Consider the following 19,901-nt stretch of genomic DNA (forward strand, 5'->3'; position numbering starts at 1 on the left):
CAGTGGAAAGCTCCAAAGGATCCCGAGAAAGCTCCACCAGCTCCTTGAAAGCAAATTTTTGCAGCATTTTCAGTGTGGCACTGGGCAGATTCGCTGTCCTTGGCTCATTTCTCAGCTGGAGGTTTTTGAGCTTTGCTGGGATGAATCCTGGAATTCTGCAGGCCCATCCCAGGAAGAGAGGAGATGTTTGACCAGGCTTTTGGGCTTTCACAAGCACTGGTCACAAGAGCAAAGCAAAATGGAGAAAGGTTCAACTTGAGTTTGTCCTTGCTTTTGTGCACAGCAGCACATAAATAAAAGCACACTACATGGGCAGACAATCTTTTTCCTTGCATGTAAAAGTAGTGCAGGGACTCTAGCCCCTCTGAGGGTAAGTCAGGAAAGCCAAGAGAACACTGGTATGGGAGCCTGCCCTCAATTAAAAATTGCAGAGAGGAAAATAATTTTGTTGCTTGCTAAATCCTCAAACTAGCTTTTGAAGCAGTGCTGTATTCCAATGAAATTAAAGTCTTTGGTGTATCATTTTCTTTCCCAATTAAAGGCAGCCAGCAATGAAGTTTTATTTTCCTCTTCCCCTGGTTGCAGGCAAAATGAACTCAAACTTTAGTGATTTTGTTCCCATAAACCTTTTCTAGCCCTGCATTGTAAAAGACATGAAACCTCTTTGTTAATGAGGTGATATTTGCACTGTGGTACCACTTTTCATCCAAGCAGCTGCAAAAGCTTTGCAAACATTGATTTAAGCTTTACAAAGCCCAGGAGCTGGAGGAATGTGTGTGCTTCAGGAAGGTGGGCTGCCCTGGGCCTGGGAGGGGATGAAATGTGTGGTGGAATCCTCCTGGATCAGAGCCAGGGAGAAACCCTTGGTCCTCAGCTCCAGTGGGGGCTGAACCGTGCCCCTGGACAGGCTGGCTTTGAGAGAGGAAGATTTTGGGAAATGCAGCAGCCTGAGCTGGAAAATGGATGGGAAATCCCTGTCCATAGCTGCTCAGGTGTCTTAGGGCATCACAGGCACTGGGACCCCCATCCCATCACTTCCAGAAGGATAATTTTTCAGCTGCTTCGCCTGTATTCTACTTGCACATGCTCTGGACCACACATCCAGGATGGAGTCTCTCCAGCTTCACACCAGCAAGGGAGAATCGTATTTTAAAAGTGATTTTTTTTTTTTGAGCATCACAATGATTGTGCCTTCTGGGTACACTGATACACTGTGTTTCTCAAGGCAAGGTGGGGAAGGCAGATTTGCTCATTAGCAGAGCTGGAGGGAAGATTTAATTGGATCCAGTAGCATATTTTATTTTTGCATCTCCATTTGTATGGATTAGCACTTGAAAGATAAATCACTTTTAGTCTGACAGTTTAAAAGTAAAATCCCTGAAAGCTTATTGTTTTGCTTCTAATGCAATTCTGTAGTATCTGTTGGCTTCTGACATTAATTTATATTCATTTTCTTATTTGCTAAAGCAACATAGACTACAGTAGCCTGTCAACATTTTCCTTTCTTGTAAATCCCTGTTCTCTTGAGTTTATAATGTGGTGAAATTAGTTCCAGGAAAACTTTGGATATGCATCACTTGAGACTAAGACAAATTTATTTATTAAAGATTTGGCTGAAACCATTTTAGCTGAGATTGAATGTGACTTTGTGGGCAGAGAGGAAGGCAGGGCTCTGTTCCCATCTCTATAAGAAGAGCCTGTTCCAGTCTCCCAGGCCCCCTGTCCCAATCTGTTGGATCAGGGGCTCTGGGGCTTGCTGGCCCCCCAGCCCTGGTGGGTTGTGATGCTGCTGAGAGAGCAGGGAAGGGCTGCAGGCAACAGCATCACCCAAAAGTTGCCTAAGCTCTACCAAGCCCTGCAATGTTGACACTTAAATCTAAAAAAAAAAATTAACCTAGCTTGTCCCACTCAGCTTCACAAAGATTCATCTCTTGAAACACTGCCCGGGGTTATAAAATATGAGAAACAATCCACTCAGGCATTGTGCTTATATCTGTGTGTGTTGTATCTCGTTTCTACCTGCAGTTTCACAGGTTCAGAGGGGAGGGAGCAGGAACACTGCCTTTCCTTTTCTTGGGTGCCATTGGTGACATCTTGCTTTGGTGATTCTCTGGTCATACTGATGGTTCCCAGCTTTCTGGGATAACGAGCGAGACCTGGGAAAAATCATCTCAAACTTTCTAACATGAGAATCAATATATTTACCTATTATTTCTGTACCTTCCTTCCCTGTTCTTGACCAGGTCTAAGAAGTTTCAGTCCTTCATTGAGAGCTGCCTAGTGAAGAACCACAGCCAGAGACCAACCACGGAGCAGCTGATGAAGCACCCCTTCATCCGGGACCAGCCCAACGAGAGGCAGGTCCGCATCCAGCTCAAGGACCACATCGACAGGACTAAAAAGAAACGAGGAGAGAAAGGTCAGTGGACAAGAGAGAAGGGTCATTGGAGAAGAAGCAACACTCTGAGCAATCCTTAACCTCTGCCACGTGCTCAGATATGCCTGCCTGGGCAATCTGTGACCTCTGCCACGTGCTTGGGGATCCCTGGTGCACGTCCAGGCAGGTGAAGCTTATGGGTAAAAGAGGGAAGACAAAAAGGACTGGGTTGCCCAGTACTAGTTCCCCTTACTCAGATGGCTGAAATTGTTTGCAATCTTGTTGAATTCTATAGGTGTGAGCCTTCATGTGGTTTTGGGGACTGATTGTTTTGTTGGGTTTGATTCCTCTCAGTCGTTGAAATGAAAATAAATACCTGTAACTAAACAATGCGTGTTCATGCAAAGCAGACAGGTGACTGTCATTAGAGTTAATCAGTGTTTTTAAATATTTTTTTTTGCCTAATGAAAAATGATGCCATTTTTTAGGCCAGGTGGTAATTTCCACATGGAACATCCAAGCCTTGATTCATTAAAGCGTGTGTATAAAATTTACGTTTGCATAGATCCGTGCTGGCGTGTGGGAGGGTGAAGCTGCTAAGCTGAATTTTCCCCAGCTCACGTATTTCATGCCAAGTGTGTTGATCTACGTGACATCCCTGCAGCACCAGCGATGAGCAGAGCTGTGCAAACCAACATCCAGATAAGACCCTTGCCCCAAAGCAATTCCGCTGACTAGGAATAACCCATTAAACTGAATGTTTTCAGTGAACTCTCCAGGCCCTATCAAAGTCCTCTGCAAGAAAGATCAGATAGCAGAAGAAACTTGTTAAAGTATTCAGCTGCTTGTGAACTGAATTTTAATTTGAAAGCTCATTTGTAGGATCCAGCAAATTAATATGTTGCTATTTCTCTTCTTATTGGTAGCGGAATTAATTTTTCATGAGTACCTTCCAGCCCCTTGTAATAGATTTCACTACAATCAAAACAATAAAATGGGATCCCAGTGAAGTATTAAATGTGTTTAGTCTGGCAAATGAAGGTTGGACCCTAGAGATGGAGAGTAATTGGATAAATGCAAGCCTTTCTTTGACTATAATTCCCTTCATCCGATAAAGATGATATCCCAGCAGAAATTGCAGTATGTAACACAACATTGCAGTGAGCTTTTATGTGGATATCTTCATTGCCTGGAAATTACATGGATTTGCATAGGAAGAGCATATGTTTATGGAAAGAGGAGCTGGTGCCTTCAGAGCCTTGGTTAAATCCCACCTTCCTATGGCTGTGGCTCCACTGGCTGGTGATGCACCTCCTGTTGCAGAACCTGAAGAAGGGGGTCACTCACTGTCATATGGGGATAAATTCTTATTTTGTAGACACCCCCATCTTTACATCAAGGGGCTGTGGTTGTCAGGGCTGTTGCCCACTGTGCTGGTGCTTCCCTGCCCTTGTGGCCCCCATAAAACCACAAAATGCAGAGCAGTAATGCTGCTTATTCTTGGTTATGCAAGGTAAAGAGAATTGGCTGTTCTGCCTTTAGAGCTCTGGGGTTTTCAGCCACTGGAAAAACAAATGAGTCCAGCAAAGGGCACTGATGAGCAATTCTGTTCCTAGATGAGACAGAGTACGAGTACAGTGGAAGTGAGGAGGAGGAGGAGGAAAACGACTCTGGAGAGCCAAGGTAAGAATCAGCATTTCATTTGTGCCCTTACATCCCTTGAGCTGTGCATAAAATCAGCTTGGAGCATGGGCTCATATGAACTGGAAATGGAAAAAGGACATTCTGAGCACAGAGTCCTGTTCCCTGGCAGAACAGAGGGAATTCTTGCTGCTGGGTGGTGCGTGGGTATGAACTGATGCTCTGGAGCACCTTAACCAAAAGCTGGGGAAGAAAAACCCCATTGCCTGTTGGATCTGCAGCACAACATGGTGCTGTCATGGGAATACGGATATTGAGATGTGGAAAAATGTGAGGTGAAATTTAAAAATTCTTCAAAATATGGTTCCTTACATCCAAGTGTAACTAACTCCCAGTTTCCATGTAATTTTTCACCATGAAACCTCCCAGGTGCTGCTGCAAGCACCGTGGGGCTGGAACTTTCTTTGCTGACATTTTTCAGAGCTGTTGTAATTAGTATCAGGTTATTCCATTATTTCTCCGAGATAATGTAGTATTTTAATAGCTGGCAGTGATTCATGCTAAATGTGCTTTGTGCACAGCTAAATATAGTGCTTGCCAGCCACTGCAGCACCAGAGGCTTTGGTTAGAAACTTAATGTAAAGGAAACCTTGCCCTTTCCAGTGAGTAAATGACCGATGAGCCATGAGCAAAGCTCTGTCACCTTGCAGGTCCCCATCCCTCCACCCCTGCTGCCCTGACGTTGGCAGGGGGTTATTTACAAATCACAAATGGAATGGGACTGCTGGGGAATGTGCCTTGAGCTCTTTTATTTTTCAGCATTAGTTTCTTTACATGATTATGACAATGGGAAGATGCCAGCCGCTCACATCTCAGGCAGCAGACTAAGAATTTGATGTTACAACTTACTTTATAAGTTTTTTGGCCAATTACACAAAGCAAAAGCATATTGACAGTAGTTCTATTTAATCACCATAAGCACACATACCTTTGGTTAAAACAATGCTTGCTTACTTTGAATACAATACCTGCTTGTAAGCCTTAAAACACAACGCACAGAGCTCCATCAACCTTCCTAATATCTTGCTGGATAAACTTTTCTGTAGCTTAGAGAGTTACTCTAGACAAGCGTTAATACACAGACCGTTGTTCTATGCGTTAATTCACAGATCTTTTCTACAGTTTAAATAATTTTTCTGCTGACCTATCTCATAGCTGCTACTTAGCTCTGCCCACAGTTCTACTGTATCTAAAGCCAGCCTTTTGCAGCTTTCCCAAAACCCTCTATTTTTGCGGATTCCCACAGTGCCCAAGCTCTCTCGGGTGCTTGGATGCTGTTGGGATGGGAGGGGGACCACGCTGGGAAACCACACAGGTGCAACAGCTTCGAGGCTGCAGGGAGGGGATCTCTAACACTTCTGCTGCGTGCAGCTCCATCCTGAACCTGCCCGGGGAGTCGACGCTGCGGCGGGATTTCCTGCGGCTGCAGCTGGCCAACAAGGAGCGCTCGGAGGCGCTGCGGCGGCAGCAGCTGGAGCAGCAGCAGCGCGAGAACGAGGAGCACAAGCGGCAGCTCCTGGCCGAGCGGCAGAAGCGCATCGAGGAGCAGAAGGAGCAGAGGAGGAGGCTGGAGGAGGTAACTGGCCAGGGCTGAGCTGGCTGTGGGTGTGGAGCAGCAGAATTTCTGGTGGCGGGTCTCTTGGCCTCCTTGAGCCAGGTCTCATAAGTTGTTGGAGGTGTATTACTCACCCAAGATAGCTCAGCTACCTTTGGAGGTATAAAATCAGCAGGATGGCTTCTGTCGCAGTGTTGGAAACACTAAAGTGTAATAAAAGGCAGAATAACAAATAGAGAAAAACCGAGCCAGGTGCAAGAGGTTCTTGCTCCTGGTAAAACACCTCACAAAAGCGATTAGTTTCTTTGCTCGCTTCTTTTTTTAGTAAATTGACTTTTTGGCTCCTGTCCAATTAGCTGTCCTTAAGTCTGAGGTGAAGTCCCCTAAGCCTGTGAAATGGCTCTTTCAGCTAACCAAGGAGAGAAACTTCTGAGCTTCTTTCTTTTTTGAGGGGACAAAGGAGAGTTTTGTCACTCTGTCAACAAGGGGCACATTCCTGTAACTGTTCTCAGGTGGTTTAAGGTTATGTGCTGACCTCTCCAGTCAGTAATCCCAAACATTTTGTCACAATGGTCGAGCCCCATCCTTTTGGTGTAGCCTCCTCCAGCCACTCTCCCCACCATAGCCAAGTGTTGCCAACTTTTGTGAAGGTAATAGAACTAGTTTGCTATGATTAAATCCTTGGAATTCTAAACCTAAAGGGGTCCCTGGAAGTATTGAACTACTAACTACAGAGTTAGCCCATGACTGGGGTGACAGCTGTGTTCAGTCGAGGTGTGCAATCCAGCATCTGTCAAGTTCATTATCATTATTTGCTCCTGTGGACTGTTACAGTGGAAAAGGAGCTGAAAAGCTCAATTTGCCCTGTCCCTGGATCCATGTGCCATTTGTGTCCTATTTAATCCATAATTTCAATTTCAGTCTTACAGTCCCTGCCAATTACAATTTCTCTTGCAGGGGAGGGGCAGATGCCTGCCTGACTTGTGCAATGATCCATATGTGCCCTGAAGGATAAGATTTCATTACCCTTGTCTTTACATACCAGCCACAAATGCAGTCGGTCTTAAAATTATCCACCCCATTTAAAATCCAGCTGCAGGATTTGACCTCGTGACTTTGGGTGTCCCTGAGCTGCTCCAGCCTGGCCATGTGCTCTGGAGGCAGTGCTTGCTTTTGTTTTAGCTCCTGGTTCTTGTATTGAAGAAATTAATCAAAAAATAAAGGGGCTTTTCCCCATCTCTTGGGGGTTTTGATGGGGTTTTTCAAAAAGGCACCCATAGCCTTGCTCTGAACTCAGCCAAGTGACTCATTGAAGGGTTCATATGTTGAGGATCATTAAACTAGCTTTCTCAAGAGGTCACCAATATGTCTGATAAAAGGGTTTGCAGTAAATGGAGTGTTAGACAATCCACCCCCTTTATCTGTACTGGGTAATGCCTCAGGCCAGGGGCACAGACAGGAAGGAATTTCAGGCAGCTGATGGTGATGATGGTGATGGTATGGCCCCTCTTCGAGGTGGTCCTCTGAGCCCCTCCAGGGCAAAAATCAACACAGGCAAATCCCAGGCAAAACATTTTTTCAGTCTGGTAAATATGTAGGTCTGTTGTAGTGTTCAATACTTTGTAGGTCAAGGTTTGCTAGAGCCCTGCACCCATCCCAAGGCAGGCAAGCTGCTTTGGGAGAGGACAAGGCTTGCACACAGATGCACCCCAAAATCCCCTGCCCCAGTGGGTGTTTGTGAGGACTGCTGTAAGGGAGCTTGGTTCTGCCTTTGTCTCAGCCTGCTTGCTGCAAGCAGTACAGGAGCAGAACAACAGCAGAATAAAAGCAGACACCAGATTAACTGCAATCCTGTAATGAATACAATGCTTGCTGCTGTATTAATATGTTCTCACAGAAGAAAATTGTTCTCTTTGCTGCTTCCCAGGCAGGTTTTGAATGGAGGACTAATCCCTTTGCTAAGCAGGAGAGCTCTGCCCTGAGCTACAGAGTTGCTGCCTTGCTGGGCTGGGCTGTGCTCAGTCCCCTGGGCTCTGCCAGTTCCCTTCTGTCCCCAGGTCATTAAAAGTCACCATAGCCAGGATTTAAACCCAATGCCTTTTCTAATGGCTTGGAACAGCCCCTTCACCCACTGCCTTCTTCCCAGCTGGCTCACAGCTTTTGGACCTCAGGTGAAAGGGGGATGTGCTGGAGCAAAGCTGGCCAAGAGGTGTTTGGAAGCTCCTGCCATGTCAGGGGAGTGGGGAAAGGCAGGGGGCTGTGGCTGAAGAGCATCCTCTGCCCCCTTGATGTGATCTGTCCCATGGGTTCAGCCAGGATCAGGGCAGATGCTGGGGCCAGCTGGCAGCTGTGATAGCCCCAGCATCTTCTCAAGTGCCCATTTCCTCAGGTCCATCTGGCCAGGCTTAGCCTCACCTGCATCCAGCCAGAGCAAAATGAGCTCTGCTCTCTATTAGACACGGTTTGCGTGGCGAGCGAGGAGCAGCTGAGTTGCTATGGTGAGGATTAAAGCTGGAGTCCTTGAAAGAGGCACAGCCCTTCTGTTGCAAACGTGGTGGGTTGTGGCAGTGGTGGGGACAGATGCTCCCCAGCATGGCTGGCTGTGGCTTTGCCAGCTGCAAGGTGCCCCGAATCTGCAAAACCAGAAAATCTGCAAGGGCAGAGATTAGCAAATGAAGTTTCATGGCTGCTGCAGGGATGTAGTATGGATATAGTTTGGTCTTTGCCCTTGCTGGGTATTTTGGGGTGGGAAGCCTCTGATGGGAAGCCACCAGCAGCTGTCACAGTTGTGCTGAGTGTGGTGTGGCTGTCCTGAGGCTCCCAGCACACTGCATGGCTGTGGAGGGATGCTCCAGCCAGGCTGCTGCTGTTGGGCCTCTCTGCTTTTTCCTACACCAGCTTTGCACTAGCTTTCATCAATAGCTTTCTTGGCCAGGGATTTATTTTGGTTAATGGGAGCAGGATTTCTTCCATGCTACTTTATGGTCTGACTAAGATGGGGTGTGCCTCCAGCAGGCAGCAGTGGTACCAACAGATCTCTGGGGGAACAGACCAGTGGAAGACTCAGATTACTGTGTTTTCAAAATAAATTTGACCTTTAAAACACATCCCGGCAGAGCAGCCGGGACAAATAAACCCTTGGAGCTGGTGGCTTTTGGGTCTCCCAAGTCAGCCTGTTCAAGCTGCCAAACATATTACTGTGTTTACAGAAAGAGCTCCTACTCATCATAAGATGCTGTGGAGGTGTCCAGGCTGAGGGAGTGAGTTGGCATTTGGGACCAAGTGCAGCTCCAAAGGGATTGATGTAGAGGGATGCCAAGCTCAGAAATGCCTGGAGTTAATTTGTACTGGAGATGAACAGCAAAAGAGTTGAAGAAAGGCCTTAGTGGGATAACTGGCCCATTCCCCCATCAGTGCAGACCTTCAGGAGGTTTGTTTAGTGGTTTTTCAGTGTCTTTAAATGCTGGCAGGGGCAGAGCTCCTACCCTTTCTCGTGTCTCAAAATGAAAGAATCACATTTTTTTCTGTCACCTTGATCTTCCTTAATGGGGATTTCTGAACCTCTCACAAAGCACCTCCCACGTTAGGGCTTTTTTGGGGAAATCCACCATCTCCTGATGTTGCTGTGACAATAACATCAAATGCATATAGTAAAAAGTCAAGTGAGGAGTCTTCTGGAAGGTCTTTATGGCCTTCCTGGTGCCCTGCAGACCTTGCTGCCATCCTTTGCGTGTCTCCTTGCATCTGTTGGACACTTGGGTCTCCTTTTTCAGGAGCTGACCAATTTCCTTCTCTGAGGCTGAATCTTCTTCCAGGCAGTCAAAGAGATTTAGATTTGCAGCTGTCTTTAATTGCAGTGGAAGTAAAAATGCCCAAGCCAGCTTTGAAACCGGGGCTTTCATGGGAGCAGAGTTGCAGCTTTGTTTTCCCTCGCACAGAAAGTTGGTCTCATGAATTCAAAATGTGCACCAGAACTAACCCTCAAATTAGGAAATTAAATATCAATAGATCCAACAGCACTGCAGAAAATGTTTGTGTCATGCAGAAGGGTGAATAGGCTTGAATATATTTTAATTTTTCCCTATATATACATATATTAGATATATATAGTTCCCTAATCAGCCTTCCATTTGTTGCTGGCACAGAATGAGCCTTGATGCACTGGTTTAACCACCAAAACTCCAGCTGAGCTGTAGGAATAACACATCCTGGGGTCAGGAGCTTTGGGGATCCTGCAAGACAAATCTCTGTGCAGACCCCTTGGCAGCAGTGGTCAGATGGAGTCAGAGAGTGCTTTACATAACCTCATTTTTCTGCCAAATTGTGGATTTTTCTCCATTCTAGATATAAAATGAAGGTCAGATCATTACAGGGAATGTACCAGGCAGATCTAAGCATCTTGCTGTTTTCATTTGAGGTTCCAGTTAGTGCACTTACAGAGCTGGATGTTCAAGGGATAAAAAATTGCTGAAGCTCCTGTAAATGTTAACCAGCAGAGCACCATTGACTGGAAGCTCTTATAAAGCAATAAAAAAAAAAAAAATCAGCAGTTAGTTGTAGGTAAATTTAGGTTATCTAAAATGGTGGTTTGTTATTTTCTTCTGCATGTGCAGTTGTCCTATAGCTTGTAGGAACCTTGTCACTAAGATGACAGCCCCCTCATAGGTGTGGGGTCCATGGGGACCCTGCAGTGGTCCCAGCAGCATTCCTGCACCCATTTCCAGGGAGAGCTGGGTTACAGCAGCCCCTGTAGTACAGGTAGGAGCTAAACCTCATGTCCCTCTCATTTTTCTTTGGTCAGGAAGCATGTAGGGCTCATAGTTCCTGAAGCATGAGATTCCTCCTGCGTGGGGCATCCCTGCATGGTGATCCTGAGCAAAAGCTCTGCAGTGGTTCAGAGCAAATCAGATCCCTGCTTGCCATGGTGGGAAATTCTGACCCAGATTCTCTACCAGTGGGAAACACCTCTCCATGCTCCAGTGCTTGGTGTGTCAGAAAAGATGATGTTCCAGCCACAGTCACTCTTTCCCTGGTGGCTCAGATAAATGAGCCTGTCACAACAACGCAGCCACCTAGAATATTTGTTTTCATTTGTCACTTGGAATTCCCCTTCCACTTCTTTCCTGGCTCATGCTGGTGTTTGGGAGCAGCAAGCCAGGGTTTCCAGGAGCTTCTTCTTGCCGGTGTCAGTGCCTCTCTGAGCTCACAGGGTTCAAGGGGCAGCTGCAGCTCCCTCATTGCTCATAGCCCAGGATGTGTCTGATCTGGCAAAGTGAGCTCGCTCTTTGAAGTCCTTGTTTCATGCCAGGCCTCCAAGGGCCTCCCCACCAGAGGTTTTGCCTTTGTGTGTCTCCTCTCATCAATATTTAAAACCTGTCATATCTGGTGCAGTGCAAATAAGATCCCGTTCTGGCTTACAAGCAGCTACATATAGCTTTACCTGCAGAGTTATATAAATGCAGCCCTAATTAATTGGTGCTCTTGCCTTGCATGAATAATGGATCTGGATGGTGTAAATACACACAGCAGTTTAAGGCTTGGAGAAAAGTGGGAAGTGTGCTCTTGCAGTGGGAGAGGGAGGTCAGAAAACAGGGAGAAAAGGAGGCAATGAAAAGAAAGAAAGATCTTTGAATCTTTGATTGGTTTTTTGGGGTTTTTGGGATTTTTTTGGTTTGTTTGTTGGTTTTGTTTTGTTTTTTGTTTTTGTTTGTTTGTTTTGTTGGGGTTTTTTGTTTGTTTATTTGTTTTTTGGGTTTTTTGTTGGGGTTTTGGGTTTTTTTTTTTTGTTTCTACATGCACTTGTTTTCAGCTGCATCTCCCTGATCCAAATCCCTCTTTCAAAAATGGTCCATATCATCCTGATACTGGGTAGACTGGGGTTTTGCCCACTGCAGTGCCAGCTCCTCTCCAGATGTTTGCCAGCTGCTGCAGCGGGGCCATACAGGGAAGGCAGCTGATTCAGCCCTGCTCTTCTGGGCTGCAGTGTTCAGCTGAAGGTGCTGGTAATGCCACAAATGGTGACAAGTGACCTGCTTATAATGTGACCTGACAAATGTGCTGTGGAGCTGCAGGGCAGTGCTGCTCTGCTGGCCTCCATAAATGTGTGTGTTGGATCCTGCTCAGAGCCTCAGCCCCAAGAGCCTGCCTGCAGCAGGGTGCAGGGGGCCTTGGAGCATCCAAAAGAGCATCAGGCCTGGCTTTGAAGGAAAGTGGTCCCTGTGGGTCTCAGTTCTCATTCCTGTAGTTAAATATGCTTTTAGAAGGCTGCTGGTGAGGTGCTGCCTGGAAGGAAAGGGGCCAGAAGTGGGGCAAGCTCACTGGGGCATGTGGTACCCAGGAAGGATGAGAAAATTGCTTTTGCCTCCTTGTTTGGAAGGATTTGGATTTGTTCACCTACCAGATTTGAAATGAAGCCCGTTTGGGTGATTTTTATTTAAGAAATAGCTGTGATATTCAGGGCCTTGCCTCCTGCCAGCCAAGCCCAGCCTACACAAGCATTATGTGCCTTATTCAGCAGTGTGATAGTTTAACTAAAAAAGCCAGCCGTTAAAACCCACCCCAAAACCAGTGTGGCACAACTGGGACTGGAAGCTCAGGGTAATTTATTCAACACATTAGTCTGAAGATGTGTGCTTCAGAGGTCATGGGAGCAGTGACCAGCACCTGAGGACATCAGGGAGCACTGGTGAGGCCAAGAAATCCAGTAAACCACCAGGATGCTGCAGAGTGCTTGTGTCCTGGTGGTGAGCCCTCTGCAGTTTCTAGTGCAGAGTCCCAAAAGCTGCACCCAGGCCCACGTTCCCCTGTTGCCAGTGGGGACAGGAGTGCACACAGAGCAGCACATGCATCCCCTGCCCATGTGGGCAGTGCCAGGGACTGTGCCTGCAGCTGGCAGGTTATTTCAGGTTGGAGGCAGTTTTTCCTTCCCTGAGGCAAGTGGAGCAGCTCTGATAAATATTGCTATAGGTGGCACTAAAGCTGTGCTGCAGCTCAAGGAAATCATTGGAGTCCATGTGGATGTTACCTGTGGGTGAGGAGGCAGCAACAGGACAGGCAGTGGCTCCTAATGGAAATGCTGGGGTCTTTAAATGTTTGTTACAACAGCTGTAGATAGATTTATCTCCATGGATATCTATCTGTAAAGATATCCTTGGATGTGTATCTCCACAGAGACAAAAATATATAGAATATGGAGGAAAATACAGTATCTCTATAGGTATCTACAGATTGATACAGATTTTAAATCAGTCTGTGCAGTGCAGGTTCCTGCAGAGCAGCAGTTTCACACGGAGGCATCTTGGCCTCTGCAGTGCTCAGCCAGCTCTTCAGCTGCTGGCTCCAGCCCTCCCCACGGTTTAGAGAACGCATGGCAGTGCCAGCTTCTCCAGTGACACATTGCCATGCACTGCTCAGCCACCGTGTGTCGGCAAGGGAGGGGAAAAAATACAGGAAAAAAAGGAAGGAGAAGGGCCAGGTTTCTGCTGCAGCGGGTGCCTTCCCGCTGCCGTGTGGTTGCACCAAGGAGATGATGGGGATGATGGAGTCAGGGCAGGCAGCTCCAGAGCCAGTCCCGGCATTGGAGTGCCCTCTGCCGATGCTGCATGCGGTGCTGCATGTGTGCTGCAGTGAGGGGCTGCCCTGGCCAGCAGCCTGTGCAGCACTGCAGCACTCTGCTGCCAGCCCCTGCTCCCAGCGTGGTTTAGGAGGAGTCAGGCTGGGTTAAAAGCAGGTGTGTGGGAGCTGCAGGTGTGCCCAGGGTCACTCACAGCAGGCTGTGGGTTGTCATCACCCCAACACTCCCTGTCAGCAAAGGTGCTGCAGAGTGGAGGAGGCAGGGATGCACCCAGGAGGAGTGGGACAGGCAGGACCTGACAATAGCAAGGGAAGTCCCATCCTGCTCATTTGGTGCTTCAGAAAGGAAAAACCCTTGGATTTTGAGTCTTCCTTGTTGGTTTCTGGTCTCAGCAAACATAAGGAGGAATGCATTTCCCTCTCAGTAGGCAGTAAGTCCCCTGGCTCTGTCCCTGATCCAGGGACAGAGGCAATGGGTTCATGTAGCTCCCAGCTGTCCAAGGCTTCATTAACCTCCTGGTTGGCCATGCTGGGACATGGGGACCATGCACTGCCCCCATGGCTTCATCTGCAGGTGGGAGATAAAATGATCTAGTTCTGGCCAGGAGGATGCTGTGGGCTCTCCACAGCCAGTGCCAAGCACCAGAGTGTGTGAGGATGGAGTGGCATCAAGGAGTCCCTGTACCACCCAATGATCTCCTTGGATGGGTGGGAGCCCTCTGGGTGTGTGGGCAAGGTGACACCCCAAAAACAATGACAAAAAGGACTTTGAGCTCCTGGGGAGAGGGATGGGGATGCTGACCTGAGCCTCCTGCCCCCCACAGCAACAGAGGCGGGAGAAGGAGCTGCGGAAGCAGCAGGAGCGGGAGCAGCGCCGGCACTACGAGGAGCAGATGCGGCGCGAGGAGGAGCGGCGGCGCGCCGAGCACGAGCAGGTACCGGGCTGGGAGCACGCCTTCCTCTGCCTCTCATCACAGATCTTCCTGTAAACACTCCTTTTTTACCACTTGAGAGCAAATTGCTTAATTGTTAACACTGCGTGCGTCGCTTTCACTGCTGTTTATTTCTGTGTGGATCCACTTGCTGGCCCACAGATGTGAAGGCACTTGGTGCAGGTTTTCCATGCCCGCTTGTTCTTGGGGTCAGGTTTTTTGTTATTCTTGAGTAATGTTTGCCATTCCCCAGCAGTTTCCATTCTTGTAGAGTGGTGGACACCCTGGGCTCTTTGGGCAGGGATGGAGGGTGCCAGGGCTGATTGATCAGATCACTTGGGCGGGGTGGATGTGGGTGCCCACCTCATTCTCCTTCCTCCCCGGAAATACTGGCTCTTTTACCTTCTCTCTCTTTTTCCTTTGATCCTTGCTGCCCATGCCTCCAGGAGTACATCAGGCGACAGTTAGAGGAGGAGCAGAGGCAGTTAGAGATCCTGCAGCAGCAGTTGTTGCAGGAGCAGGCGCTACTTCTGGTAAATGGGAGGCCACGGCCACGCTTGCCGCTTGCTGCCCGTGTCGTGTCCGCATGCACCCGTGTGCCCCAGTGCCTCCTGGCATGCCCAGACATGGGGGACGCCGCTGTCGCCACCCTCCCTGGAGCCTCCTGTCGTGCTCCATGGCTGCAGCATGCCTGGATGCCCTGTTCTGCCTGGGGCTGGCTGCCCTCATGTTGCACGGCTCTCATCGCATCCCTCCGCAGCATTGGTGTGTTTGTGTGTGTGTGTGTGTACTCCTGAGAGGAGCAGCCCTGGTTGCTGCTGTGGAGTTTTGGAGGCTGTTTGCAGCATGTTGGGATGTGTTCCAGCTGTTGTGTGCCTGCATCCATCAAACCCACCCTGCCATGCTGTTCTTCATGTTCTAAGTGAGGGCTTTTGTTTCAATTTCCTCGCAGGAACACTGTCTGTTCCCTTGTGTGCTGTTTGCATTCTTGATGTCCTCTTTTTTATTTAATTTGAGTTTGAGTTATCCTTTTTACTGCTGGTAGCTGTTACTCTTACTGCATTTTCTTTTAATCTACAGGGTTGTTTGTTTGGGTTTTTTTTGTCTTGCTATTTTATTTAGGAAAAAATCCAAAGCCCTCACAGAAACCATTACCTTTTAAAAGGACTTCGCAAAATTATTTACTCCTTTAAACTCATAGAGCTATAGGGATTCAGAAAGATCACACAGTTGGCTTTGCAGTCTGACTCTTCTCAGGATCAATTAATTGGTCCTACAGAGGAGTTGGCTTCAGTTGAGTTTTGTCTGACCATAATATCATGAAATGGTTTGGGTTGGAAGGGACATTAAAGACAGTCTCTTTCCAACCCCCTGCCATGGGCAGGGACACCTTCCACTAGACCAGGTTACTCTGAGCCCCATCTTGACCAGGTGATGCTTGGCACATCGTTGAATTGATCCTTCTTTTCTCTATCCAGAAAAACTTGGGCAAAGTCAGTGGTAACTGCTAAGCAAACCTCAGCCCTCAGTGGGTTTTGCAGGGTTTCCCTGACAAGGCAGCACTCACATCCCCCATTCCTCCCAAATGGGGCAGAGCATGACTGGCAGAGTCACAACTCTGAATTTGCTGGCTCTGCTGTCTCTCCTTGGGGATTCTTTACAGCTCAGTCCCCAGCGTCTTCCAAATCAGCGAGCTCTGCCAGAAAACAGCCTTTCAGCTGCTCAGGCCCCATTGTTGACCCAAACAGATAAATCTGCAGGTTGCAGGCTGGCTGGGCACCGTGTGACTGTGTTTCTCCTGGGCAGGAGTACAAGCGCAAGCAGCTGGAGGAGCAGCGGCAGGCGGAGAGGCTGCAGAGGCAGCTCCAGCAGGAGAGGGACTACCTGGTGTCCCTGCAGCAGCAGCAGCAGCAGCAGAGGCAGGACCAGAGGCCAGCAGAGAAGAAACCCCTGTACCATTACAAAGAAGGGATAAATGCCAGCGAGAAGCCAGCGTGGGCCAAGGAGGTAAGGGAGAGCAGGGAGGATGGTGATGCTCGTGTGCATCTGCAGGGCTGGGTCTGAAATGCACTCAGCAGGTTGTGCTGCACAGGGTGGGGACCCAGGAGATGCCATCAGCTGTGCTAGGAGCACTCCCAGCTCGGTGCAGTCTGTGTTTGTACAAACAGGGGAGGTTTTTCCATGAGGGCATGTGAGAAGGAGAGTGAATCCCTCCTGGAGGGGTTCAGCCTGTCTGGGGGCTTGTGGACATAAAATCATATAATTCAATTAAGGGCTTGGAATGGACCTTGAAGATCACCTCCTCATTCTCCTTCCTGCCATGTCCACAAGTCTGCAGGGTCAGGGGTGAATGCAGAGGGTGATGGTTGTGAGGTTCTTTGCTGAGCCCTAATTCTGCATAGGCAGGGGTTGGACAGCTTTTCCCCAGGCTCAGGGCTGTATCCCTTGGGGTTGCTCTTTCCTGATTTTTTTCTCTCAGGCAAAAAGAGAGGATTGTAATACTTGTGAGATCTTGAATATTAATTATTGCTAGTCTGAATAGTCTTGAAAAGATTAAGACATGCATTGTCTGCAGTGCAGATTCAGAACCATTTGCAAACTCTTTCTCCTTAATCTCTTTGTGGTGACTCCAGTAAGACTGGTGCCTGCTCTTGCTATTAATTTTTCTAAAATTCCATCATCATTCTCCAGCCCTTTTTAGTGTAAGAAGAGGTTTGATGAGTGGGATTGCAGATGAGGTGTTCCAGATGTGCTGAGCTGCCTCTGATGAGAGAGGCTTCCACCTGGTGGTTCCTCTGCAGCTCTGGGCAGAACTGGGTCACTCTTGTCCATCTGCTGGGAGGCTGAGAGTAGGTAGTGGGCAGGGAAAAGGGAATAAACTCTGTCTTTTATTGCCTGGTTTTGAGTAAACCCTCTAGAACCTTGTTGAAGTGCTTCTGGCACTGTCTGCAAAACTTCAGCAAAGATATGTAAAAAAGAATATTATTTTTTTATCTGGGGTGAAGGAGAAGAGTGCTGGATTTAGCTTTCCCTTTCAAACACAAAGGCCCATTTCTTCTGTTTCATGGGGCTGGCATCGTTTTGATGCTGTCCCTGGAAGCAGGACATTGGGAACTGCACAGTGTTAATAAGAGCAGCAGAACATGGCCTCTTCCCCTTTGCCAAAATCATAGGGAAGATGAGGTTTCCTGTTGTTGGGGAACTTCTCCAGCTTCCACCAATTAGCTCTCCAAACCATTTATTCCTTACCTGTGTCACTCTGTCTGGTTTCTAATTAAATGCTCCAAGCTGTGGCATCTTTCTGCTGTTGGGAGCAGTAGTTTGATGTACTGCCTCAGCAAAGCCCCCTTGGGAATCTCCCAGAATGACTCCTCTTGCCTCCATCCTGTTTTATCTTCTGTTTAGTCCTACTTTTAACACAATTCAGGTACTTTGCTGCATATATTGAAGGCCCACCTTTGCTGGCTCCACAGATAGATTTGTGCTGATACTTAATGAGCCCACCATGGTTTTTGTTACAGTTTAGCAATTTCCATACCCAGCCCATGCATGCTAATTTAACAGAAATATTGAGACTTTGTTTTCCTGTGGGAACAATGAAAAGACAAGTCTGGTGCTCAGCCTACAGTTTCTGGAGGCTGTGCAAAGCTTATTTGGATACTTCCTGAGGATTTTGCATTACATCCCATACTGCCCTTGTTTTTACGCTTTTTTGGTATCAAGTCTTCTCTTGTAGGAGCTTGATCACCATGGCTGAGCCCTCCTCATGCTGTGCCTGTCTTTGCTTTTCACACCTCTCCTTTATGCACACATTTTCCCACCCCACTGGTTTTCACAGGGTGACCTCAAGACCCTGCAGGAGTGGGATGAAGCATCAGAGTGAGGCTGTGAGACTCACCCTGTGGTCATGTCCCTGCATCCCCTGGTTAAGGGGTTGGCCTGTTGGTGATGACAAAGCTCTGGGTGAGGATCCAGCCTGTGCTGCATCTCTCACAGCTTCCCCAGAGCACAGACAAGGATTTCTCTTGATGCTGAATGAAACAGTCTGAGCAGATAGTCCTGCCAAAACGCATGGATGCACACTCCCTTCTGCTGCCCCTTCTACTCATCTTCTGGTTACCCAGGGTTATGCACTGAAAGCTAACTTGGGATGTAGCTTGGATGCTGTCCCAGACATGTCCTGTTTTTCCAGGCACATCTCTTATAATTATGGACTGTTTGGGCTTTTTTGGAGATCATGTTGGGACCCTCTGGTGATCCAGCCAGGGATGTGGCATTAGCACTCTGAGCTGTGGTCCTGTAATTAGCAGCTCCCTTTGTTACTGACTTTTCTGTTATGGATCAGTATTTGCTGAACAAGGTGTTGCAGATAGCCAGGTACAGCTTGGTCAGCTGAAGGATGGATTTGGGCAGGAATATACCACACGTGATTGTGCAGAAAGGAGGGGACAAGTTTCCACATTTTCCACATGGTGGCTGGACCCCATGGTGCTTTCCCACTGTTCAGAGCTTCCCTGAGAGAACTCAGGGCTCAGCTGTGCATCATGAGCTGTTCTGTTCTCTGCAGCAGCCAACACCCACAATCAGCTCCTCCTTCAGTCCCCGTGGCTTTTATCCTGCTCTCACTTTGAAGTGATGTATTAAGACATTAGCAATCTTCTACTGGGACTGCACAGACACTGCTAAGGATGTTTCCTGTTTGGGGAACCTTGAGTTCAATTAGAGATGGTCTGTACTGGAGCAATGATGAACATCTGAAGGATTTTGCTGCTTTTTCCCCCTTTCTGCCTAACGGTGGAATCAGTAGGGCCCCACCAAGCACAGCTGGAGAATTGCAAAAGCATCTTTTGCTGTGCTGGTCCCACAAGGTGCAAGTGAGGAGACACTGGCAGTGGGAAATCAAGCACCTTTCTCCTTCCCAGTACCCAGACATCCCAATTTGATCCCTCTCCTGCCTTCTCCTGCACACCAGCTTGGAGATCCTCCACAATCAGCTGCACCTTGGAGCCTGGTGTTGTGCTGGGAGCAGCTGGGGCGCAGCGGCTCCGTCTCCGCCTGTCGCTGTCTGCCAGCGTTTGGCTGAGGAGGAGATGGACTGGAGCAGCCGTGACCCAGCACTCAGGCTGCTGCTCACTTTTCAGAGGCAGTTCTCCTTCCCACCCTGCTCCTCTTCTCATCCCTTTGTCTCCTTGGGCACTGCTGAGCAGAGCTTTGCACGGCCTCTGCTTGCTGGTGGGTCTGGGGAAGTTGTGGTGACCTTCTAGGACACAGCAGTAGCCCAGGCTACATAAACTGAAGAAACAGTCCATAACACAAATTTCTTACCTAGATTTAACTCTGTCTCGTGCTCGGTCTCTGAAAAGGATTAATTTTTATTCATATAATGGTTTTTTTTGTTTCATGAGTATTTATTTAAAGAAGAGCTGTGGTTCTTTCCAAGCAAACCTGTTGTCAAGATTGCCTTTTACTGTGGCATCATCCACAGTGGAACCGAGACACGCTAGGGGTATTTAACACTTTCATGACACATAAATAAAATACACATCAGATCCCGAGGTATCAAAAATTCTGCATAGCATATTCTGCCTGAATATCAATGCACAGCCTAGCTGCAGGATGGCACGGCTGGGTGAGCTGAAACCACCGTGTTCCCATCAAGGGGAGCTGAAAGCAGTGGGCTTGGGGTTGATGTTCTCTCTCAGTAAAAGAGGTTTTTCCCCTCCCATACATGACAAGGTGCCAGACTCAGTAAATTCAGATCAAA

The 19,901-nt window shown here is 48.0% G+C and overlaps 1 protein-coding gene across 3 annotated transcripts in view; it reads left to right on the plus strand.

Moving 5' to 3' along the window:
- TNIK (TRAF2 and NCK interacting kinase) overlaps window positions 1-19,901 on the plus strand; it is a 146,958-nt gene that overhangs the window by 94,497 nt on the left and 32,560 nt on the right. For 2 of the 3 annotated variants that reach the window (XM_058812176.1, XM_058812178.1), the window contains exons 10-15: window positions 2,244-2,419; window positions 3,994-4,060; window positions 5,450-5,654; window positions 14,030-14,140; window positions 14,584-14,670; window positions 15,944-16,144. In XM_058812176.1, coding sequence (XP_058668159.1) covers window positions 2,244-2,419; window positions 3,994-4,060; window positions 5,450-5,654; window positions 14,030-14,140; window positions 14,584-14,670; window positions 15,944-16,144 — 847 coding nt within the window. The remainder of the gene's footprint in view (window positions 1-2,243; window positions 2,420-3,993; window positions 4,061-5,449; window positions 5,655-14,029; window positions 14,141-14,583; window positions 14,671-15,943; window positions 16,145-19,901) is intronic. The other variant, XM_058812177.1, reaches the window with a different exon arrangement.

The sequence above is a fragment of the Ammospiza caudacuta genome, chromosome 11 (assembly GCF_027887145.1).
Source record: "Ammospiza caudacuta isolate bAmmCau1 chromosome 11, bAmmCau1.pri, whole genome shotgun sequence".
Lineage (NCBI taxonomy): Eukaryota > Metazoa > Chordata > Aves > Passeriformes > Passerellidae > Ammospiza > Ammospiza caudacuta.